The sequence below is a fragment of the Diachasma alloeum genome, unplaced genomic scaffold, assembly GCF_001412515.2.
Source record: "Diachasma alloeum isolate Michigan unplaced genomic scaffold, Dall2.0 Dall_scaffold_00185, whole genome shotgun sequence".
Taxonomy (NCBI): Eukaryota; Metazoa; Arthropoda; class Insecta; order Hymenoptera; family Braconidae; genus Diachasma; species Diachasma alloeum.
In genome coordinates, this window is record NW_021680351.1 from 1,808,851 (window position 1) to 1,818,615 (window position 9,765).

The following is a 9,765-nucleotide window of genomic DNA, read 5'->3' on the forward strand; positions in this document are numbered from 1 at the left end:
AGGGAAGAGGGGGGGGGGGGGAGGAATTAAAACTCACGGACACAAACTCGAGTCGGTGGGGTGGGGAAAGATTTGGGGAAAGGGGTGGGTATTGGAGGGGGACGATGCGGTCAAGGATATGAAGGAGAGAAGACGGCGAGAAGGAGAATGAGAGAGGGGAGTTGGGGCTTCTCTTGGCCTCTATCAAGCGAAAGAGTAAAAAAAATATATATAACCAACAGAAAATAAAGAGGGACGGAAGGCGAGCGCGTTTTCCACATCGTACAGATACTGGACCCTCGTCGCCGGCCGGCCCGCAACCGGCCATCTTGTTTTAACGGTCCCGCCACCTATTCCCCCCCTTACATGCGTGGGTGTACAACCTCGTTCTCTCGCATCTCACTCTGTTTTTATTCTTATTGTATTGTTGAAATGTTTTGAGAATAATATTGGAGAGGGGCGTTTTGAGATGCATTGGAATGTAAAAACATCAACATTTTATCAACATTTTTGTCCTTGCATTATCTCCCGGGTTTCTACATAGAAAATCGCTAGGATGTCATCTGGAGAAGTTCTAAGATTCCTCTGTCTGTTTACGAAATTCAGACAGAGCTCTGGATGTATGAACCACTCAGGTCAGTCAATTTTTGGAGTGGTTTCATGAGACTTTCCAGGGCTATTGGGAAGTTCACAGAATCTAGAGGAAAGGATTACCCCCTAGGCTCCGTTTTTAGTCTCACTGTATTGTTGAGATCTGTACACTGATAGAATGATTCATTTATTCCAAACGAAATTCGTTAACTATTAACGAATGGTAGAGTTGAATATGACCAAATGAATATTCGTTAATAGTTAACGAATGGTTCACTTGAATGGCGAAAGTCAAGTCAAACAAGGCTCCTCAAATATACATTCGTTAACTATTAACGAATGAACATTTGGTGAGACCGAATAGACCCTAACCTCCAACCAAAATCCATTCGTTAATAATAACTAATCCGTTCTATCAGTGTAAATTTTCGCTCAATTGTACGAGTGCACTGATAGAACGGTTTAGTCGAACCAAACGAGCCTTTTCAACTATTACCACGATTCGTTAACTATTAACGAATCGTGGTAACAGCTAAGAAGCCTCGTTTGGTACAACAGAATCGTTCCACCTTTTCTATCAGTGTAGAATCCTTCACTGATAGAATGATTAATTTATTCCAAACGAGATTCGTTAACTATTAACGAATGGTAGAGTTGAATATGACCAAATGAATATTCGTTAATAGTTAACGAATGGTTCACTTGAATGGCGAAAGTCAAGTCAAACAAGGCTCCTCAAATATACATTCGTTAACTATTAACGAATGAACATTTGGTGGGACCGAATAGACCCTAACCTCCAACCAAAATCCATTCGTTAACAATAACTAATCCGTTCTATCAGTGTTCCAGAGTTTGGTATAAACTCCGAAGTCTCTCTCTGGTGTAAATTTTTATCCATAACCACCGTGGTATTGCCTTTGTCCGCCGGAATAATAATGATATAACATATTTGAATATTTTAAATACATGATAACAACTCCACCGTGAAAATTCTCATAAATATCCTCTCTTCTTTCAGCCACCTCTCCTCACCTCGAGAAATATCCACGAGTGACAAAAGCCTGGCCGAATAAACACAGCCTCGAGTGCGACATGAACCGGCGTCGAAGACATGCGATCAAGGGACCGAGAGCTGAGGGGTAAGTATACACAGCATTTACGCTCAAACGGGATGAATGTATTCACGTGAGGGGGGCAACACAGCGCATATCGTTTCGAGTTCGTGTATAACCAACGATTATCGTATATCGGGCCACTAATAATAAGCCACGAGGCACGGTAGCGTGTATGTACACGTTACCCCGTACATATACACGAATGTACATTAGACGTTACTCGAATATAAACGTCCCCGGTATGAAGTGAATAAATATCATTGCGTATGTGTGTGTGTGTGTGTGTGTGCGTGTCGTTGTAATTTCACTGAACATATTTTCAATAAAAATTTTCCATTAATATAACGAGGGAAACGACTGCACTGGGTATTCCATAATCCTGACGTTCAGCCTCTCAAGGTCATTTGCATCGCATGACTGATTGAACGATTAAGGAATTAGAAAAGCCTTTTTTATTTCTAAAAACAGATTCTCTTCTTTGCAAAAATTGGTTTATTTCTATTTCTTTTTTCGGAGCTCAGGGTTTATGAGAAAAAAAAATTGATGTTTTTTTTTGGTAATCATCTCGGGTTTCCTGTCGGTATACAACCGCGTGGGGGACTATTATCACGATGGCGCGAAAATTACATGTTATTTCTCTCCTATGCATTGAAATGAGGCACTTAATCTCGGGATCATATGAAGCAGCGACAAAATCGGAAAAATAATCAGTTCTCGTCTTTATGCGGTTAGCATTCAGTGCCGTTAATCAAAATGGATGGATTAACTTATATTGTTAATATTTTCTTCTGAAATTACACTAAAACAAGACGATCTGTTTCATTTCAGTTGGAACAGTGTGATTTGGATGAGTCAAAATTAATTTTGAATCTTGAAAAAAATTCCACAAATCAAAAGTTTCATTTTTAATTTAGCGATAGCTTCACCCAAATTATCGAATGAAATACGGAAAAATTTTTTTAAAAATACCTACACAGATAAATCATCCCCTGCGGGGCAAAACGGGCCGCCCGGACGCCCACCCCCACCCAAAAAATGACTTTTACATCACCCCCCCATATCCTTGAGATGACTGTGTTTATTCCTCCCCCCATGCGTGTTCATACAGTTTTTATTTCTCTTGCATCTCCCTCTGCCCCCCACCCCCTCCCCTCTCTCATATTCCTCTCAACTTCTGATATGCCAATGGCCGACACGCGATACGCGAATGGAGAGTTTGTGGCGTCCCAAGCGCCAGACAACCGCGCGATTCAATCCAAATGTATGGGGGAGCCTGAGCCGAAAACCCCAGTGAAAGGGAAGGTGAATTTTTCGAGTATAGCATCTGGAACCCCCCCCCCCCCTTCTCTCGCTCCGAACTGTCCTCGTGGGATTGAACGCTCGAATTGCGATTCGTTCCCGCAAACCCCCTCCCTTTCCCCCCCTGAAGTTTTCTCTTCATCCTTGCTTCCACGTCGTAAGAAAAAGAATCGAATTGCTTTTCGACCTTCCAACGTCTCAAGATATTTCCCCTCTCTCTTCCATTCCAGTGGAAAATAAACCCAAAAATCCCTGAGATATGTTATTTTTATTATATTCCTTAATACCATTAATTCAAAAGTTTATCTTTTTCTTGAATAAAAGGAAAAGAGGAGAGGGAGGAGATGAAGTGGAGATAGATCGTTTGATAAGTCCCATGTAACGGCTAATTTTCTTTCATATATTTTTTTTTCCCCGCGTTTTTCTGCCTCTTTTTATTTTACACTCGCCTGAGAATTGATAAAAGAAAGGAAAAAAAAATATCGGGACTGGATAAATGAAGCTAAAAAGACAAGTCCAAGGACTTTAAAAATATTCGGGGAGAAATGGAATCCTTAATGAATCCCCTCATTAATACGTATAAACCAATTAAAGTGGTGGAGTTACGGGTGAGGACGAAATGAATTTATTGAAAATAGAGGATTTAATGAAGTTTGAAATACGAAAGAGAATCGAGGGGGGGGGGAGACTAAATGAGATGCAGTTGTTTTCGAGTCTTTCGCCTCAAGGTCTCCAATGGACGTGTGCATATCTTGTGGCCGATTAATTGTCGATGAATGTTTTTTCATATTTTTTTTTCTGCCTCCATTGGAAAAGAGCAAGCGGTGTTGTGTATAGTTAATGGTTATTGGCTCGCAATATTTATACACACGTACACGAACATTTCATAAAACGTTTAGGTATTATACCGTTGGGTGATACGTGAGTCTGTGCAGTGACTTATAGATTACAACTGTACACTGACTATTCTGATTGTCAATTAGTAGTTATGATAGTTTTTTTCAGACTGCTAAAACATACTACGATATTCCAATCTGCGATGCAAAAGAGGTGAATAATATTAAATTGCCGGAATAAAACGCAGATGGTGATGAGTCACTGAGTTCTGTTGATGGTTGATGGAGATGAATCAGTTGATTGGAAATTTCGCTGATTTTGCAATGTGTAATTAATCAACAAGAAATAATTGTAATATGCATAAATTGACATTTTGGAGATATTCCGCGCTCGGACGCAACATCTTGCGCCCTTCCATGTTTCCCTTCTGAAGAAACAAAAATTTCCGACGTAGGATTTTCATTCCTTTCATCTCTGAGTGAAGCTTTCCCAACAGTCAAAATTTTCGCCTCAATATTTTGATAAACATGAAAACATCAACAAAATGAAGAACAACTCACCCAGAACGAATGAGCGAAGGTGTCCCCAGTCCAAGTGGAGCTCCCCCAGCAGTCGGATCAGCAGCAACAAGTTCAGAGAGTACAAGAACTGTGGTCGTAGTGTTAGAAGGAACTGAGTTGACAGCACCCACTCCTCTCGGCAGATCATCGTCATGCTGCAGCTGAAGCCCCGGATAATGATGCAGATGAAGTGTCGTTGGTGTCTGATGACGAGTCGTGCCAATCAGACTATTCCTGACACCCTGTGGCGTTGGTGGTGGCGATGGTGATGGTGGTGGTGGTGGATACTCCACAACCTGCACCCTATCAGCCTCACTCTCATATATAATCTCCTTGTCATGTGTGTACATAACCGTCTTCTGTCCGTCATTGTAAATGAGATCAATCATCTTGTGGCCCAAATTAGTCGGATTGCCTTCTGGACTTACGCGTCCATTAGCATCATCATCCCTCTGTATCTGATCATCATCGTGATGATTGCTCTGATGACGCGTTGTGTGATGATTATTGTACTTGTGATGAAGCGTATGATCGCTCTCGTGGAGATCGATAACACTGACTGGTTGCATTGTTGCGAGTAAAACCTGATCGTTATCGTTTTGATTCTGGCTGCTCAGGCACGAGGAAGCTGGTGATATCGGGCTCTCATGCACCTGATTATGATTATCGAAATTATTTTTTGATCATCAAAAATTTACGAGACAAGACTAGTGATTTATCATCGGATTCTTCAATCATGACGCAATCCAACATCTCAACATTTTCGAATGCTAATGACAAGAGCGAATGGAAATAACATTGATAACACAGTTTAATGAGGAGAAGATGGATAAAAAAACCACAAGTCCGACAGAGTGTCAGGTACTTCTTCATAATAATTAATCGACTTGGTGGGTAATACTTGGTCAGGAGTTGGAGAGAACTTGTGGGGATAATTAATTCCTTCAATAACGCGAGTTCTTGATCGAAACGATAAGATGTTAAGTACTCTCATACCAAGACATATTTTTTCTCCTCTCATAACATTCTTTTATCTCTTTTTTTCATTACAATTTGTCGGTAAAAATATCGGATTGTAAGCAATTAACATATTTTATGTTGCCAAGTAATGGATCATTCATCGATAAATTATTATCAATGTGATTGGTTCTAGAATTGTTTATTGTGCCACGTGATAATCGATGGAAAAAATGTTGTAAACATACCGGTGACAGGGCCTCCTGCATATGAAGCCCGGTGTCGTCGTCCGTGCAAGTTGACATCCTCGTTTATTCAAGTCTTCAAGAGTTAAAAAAAAAGAAATCGAAGTGAAAAATCAAAAGATCTTTCGAACTTGCGAAAACCCCCCCGTATCTTTCCCCCTTATTATATCACAGCTGGCTGGACGTTATGGCACGTTTTGTAGGAGTCATGGAAAAGGCACGGATGTTAACGTCTACCTGTCAAACAAAACCAGAATCATCTTCATTAATGAAATCACTGGGTTAACCGGAGTTGATTCATACAGAGAGAGGGGAAAACGGGTATTTCAGTTTCATTGACCTGATCCGTCTATTGATTTACATTGAGGTAGGGAATATGGTGATAAGTTGTCTAACTAGATAGCTTTGAGTGAAGGTATTCTTATGAAGCACACTGAACGACATTTCGACCTGGTTGAGTATTGGATGAGAGTTGGTGACAGTAAGACGTGAGAAATGTTCCATAGATACTTAAAAAACGTCAGGATGATTGTTATAGTGATGATTGACGCGCCGTTAAACCCGAGAAATGTTTTATGTCAACTACAGCATCATGAACCAGACAGATTTGACTGAAGACCTGACTATGAACAACAAAGTATTGAACAATACTTAGTTGAAGTACTAAAAAGTACTAGTGTCTTCACATTTGTCATGAGAAATCTTCTCAAACACTTGCAAAAAACATCCGAACAACTGAAAAAGAAAAGGCGCTGTTCGCTACATCAAACCAGACAGCAGGGAATATGGTTTTAAGCTGTCCATATCTTGGATAGCTTTGACTAAAAGTACTATTGTGAAGTGCAAAAGCCCCCAATACTTGATAGAAGGAGCTTTCATCATTGCTTCAAGCACAGATATCGTTCGAACGATCCTCAGTAAAAATACTGAAAAACGCAGTAATGGGAAGCATAAGTTTTCCTATCCCTTCAACCACCAAAAGTTCATCAAAATGATTTCGGCTGAAAGCCGCTGATTGCTCCACCAAGCCAGAGAAATGTCTCGTCTCCCACAGCATAATAACGAGACAAATCCAAAGCTGATGGCTTTTTCAGAGCCATATCGTCACTCCTGAGTCTCCAGCTACCCCCATCTGCCATACAGACTCATCCAATTTCCCCTGTACCCTGGACTACCGTAATCACCTGTATCTCACGTTGTTTGTATACTCTCGACGTTAGCAAACACGCGGAAGTAAAAGTAAAACGAGTTGAGGTTTTTTAAAGTTATCGTAGTGTTGGATGGGGTTGAGTTTTAAAAGAAGAAGGAGGATGAAGCAGGTTCAGCCGGTCTAACCTGATTCCACCAAAGGACCCACCTCCGTTTGTATTTCAAGTAGCCGCTTACGCCCTCGCGGTGCCCTCCTGGCATCATGCCCACAAGGTAAGCTGTTTTCTGTCTACCAACACACATATCAAAACCACCAGTTAACAAGTTGTGAATCCACGAGAATTCATTCAACTTGTCGACATATTGCAACGAGTTTTCATTCGTGATACGTCTGATCCAGACGAGTGTTGTTCACCGAAGGATTCCCCAAAGTGAAATTGAAAAGAGACTGGGGAGGGGGACTACCTGCTGATCCACCTGACACTAAATCCTTCAGGTAGTTGTGGTGCTACAATAGCTGTCGCATTTGATCTACTTCAATTCAAGAGAATCAGAATGGATCGGCAGTCATTGTAAAGTGTAACTGTGTACTTACTTGGTGCGTGGTGAAACTTTTGGTGTCTTCTGGTGAGCGTCGCACGGCATCATCGAGTGTTCAGTGCTTATTCTTCCTTCAGGATTCCACGGAACAGGGATATTTGGATGAAGCAGAGAGAGGGAATGACTGAAAGGGGGGAAGTAAACTACAAACTACCAAAAGTATATCTCTACTTCCGGATCACATCTCAGCGGTTCTTGTCTCCGGGTCTTCACCCAATATCTACCAGCCACCCATCTCCCTCACACACACGCACACACACACACACACACACGTTACCTAATCTCAATTTATGTCAATGTATTCCTGATAAATGTTCACTCTCTCAATCCACTCACTTCACAGATCAATCACATAAAGTATACGATTGTCGTTTTAATCTTAATCCGTGAGGCGTCTTTCTCAGCCTCGTAACCAACCACACAGAACCCGGTAGCAGTCACAATATCAATTGCCCGGTATCACTAGCAATTGAAAAAACAACTGTCAAATAACGAAAAATCACTGGATTAAATTCACCAGCGGTCACTCGAATGATCGCAAAAACATTATTTTCATTAACAAAATGATGAAAGAATTCTTATACCAAAGAAGCTAAACCTCGTCGCGCGCACCACAGAGTTCTCTTCTCATCGAGATAGACAACATGGCCGCCTTTTCCAGCATCCAAGCCTTCCCCACCTTTCATTCCCCTCTTCACCTCACCCCAGGATCCCTCTCACTCTCACAGATTCAAGTATCCCCGCCAATTATCCTCCGTCCTCATTCCACCTGCCGCCTACGGTCAGCTCTCCATCCTTCTTTCACCAACGCCACCTGTATCCCAAGACATCAGGTGGAAAGGAGACGACCATAACCTGTCTCCATCTCACCTAGTACTCCCACCATGACTCCGGGGGGGAGACCCTTATTCCTCCATCTTTCTCTACTGAAATGCCCCGATACCCTCCCACTATGGGCTCCAACCACCAACGGTCAAGACATCAGGTAATGCGAGATGGATGACACGTTGGAGGGAGTGAGAGACACCGATCAGGGGGCTGCGGTGCAGGGGGAGGGGGGGGGGTGCGCAGGTAGCCCGGGTTTTTCTTTAAAACCAAGACCGAAAGAGTGGGTCTGGAGATGAAGATGAAGACGGAGAGGTCCAAATTTGTGGGAGAGGGACGGAGGGATGGCGGAGGAGGAGAGAGGGAACGCGATGGCTGGGGCTTTTGGAAGTTATCAGGGGGCGGGGGGGAGGGGGCGCTGGACCTCTCGGCCACCCTGAGGATCGTTTATCTCTTTTTGGGAGCTGGGGGGAGGCCGGACCGATGGGGACTTCTGCCGGTTGGAGAGAGATGGAGGTGGGGGGCGCAGGAGGATGATGTGGAGACTGCGAGGCCAGACGATGAGGTACGAAACGTTATTTCTTGGGTAGTTGGGATTGCGGGAGGGGGGGGGGAAGGTCTGGGTAACCGTTTGATAAAAGGGAAATTTGGGTTTAAGTGGGTGGATTTTAGACCCTTTCAGATTTTTTCTTGTTCTTTTGTTCGATTATTTATGACACTTTTATGGTATTGTGTTATTTTATTTGATTATTTATCAATTTTATTGTATTTGAGCCAATGTGGGATTCAATATCTTCGAAGTAATGTGTGAAAGAATAGGGGAATTGAGAGAAAGAATTAGCTCTGCCGAGGAACTACATGTTCCACGTGAGAATATTTGATGGAGTGGAACAGATTTACTTGAGGGAAAGTAACCAACTTGATGGCAGGAAATTTAATATCTTTCACAGAAATTAAAGTTTTGTCGGGATCATCAGAAATATCACTAGAAGAATTCGAACCGTTGGCAGGCGAAAATATAGTTTATTGTACGACAATCATTTGATCTGAGAGAACTCCATAGGTTTATACGATAGAAAGAATACATTGACGAGGAAAGAATATTTTTTTAACAAAAAAAATTGGCCCCTCGAAATTATTTAGTTTTGGTAATCACACAGTTTTCGGCAGGAAAATTGTAGTTTCCTCTTGAAATTATCATTTGTTCCGTGGAAATTATATGTGTTTATTGGACAATGATATAATACTACTCAATAACATTCACTTGATAAAAACGGAGCCTCATATAATTCTCTGTAAAACGAATTTATTTATCCGAAAGACAGAAATGTCTCACAAGTACTGCTACGAAAATTATCAAGTTTTGGTGGAAACTTTCTTGTTTGGGAAACAATTTTTTTTCTCGGTGGGGAAAATACACAATGAGTGGTTGTACAGTATAAGGTCAGCAGGTTCAAGATGGCGATTATACAAACAGATCAAGATGAAATCAGAGCAATGGTTTTACTAGGTCATGAGCCTTGTTGGTAATAACGACTGGAGTCAGTGGAATGTCAATATTCAGGAATGTTTTTACTATTGATGATTGATCACATGTCAGCTCAC

General features: G+C 41.8%; 1 protein-coding gene across 1 annotated transcript in view; it reads right to left on the reverse strand.

Annotated features, from left to right (window-relative positions):
- The window catches only part of LOC107048027, a 58,449-nt gene extending 50,518 nt beyond the window's left edge, over positions 1-7,931 (reverse strand). Inside the window, exons 1-3 of the mRNA XM_015270976.1 lie at positions 7,331-7,931; positions 5,590-5,823; positions 4,385-5,037 (exon numbers count right to left, since the gene is read on the reverse strand). Coding sequence (XP_015126462.1) covers positions 4,385-5,037; positions 5,590-5,646 — 710 coding nt within the window. The 5' untranslated portion in view covers positions 5,647-5,823; positions 7,331-7,931. The remainder of the gene's footprint in view (positions 1-4,384; positions 5,038-5,589; positions 5,824-7,330) is intronic.
- Between the last annotated feature and the right edge of the window lie 1,834 nt (positions 7,932-9,765).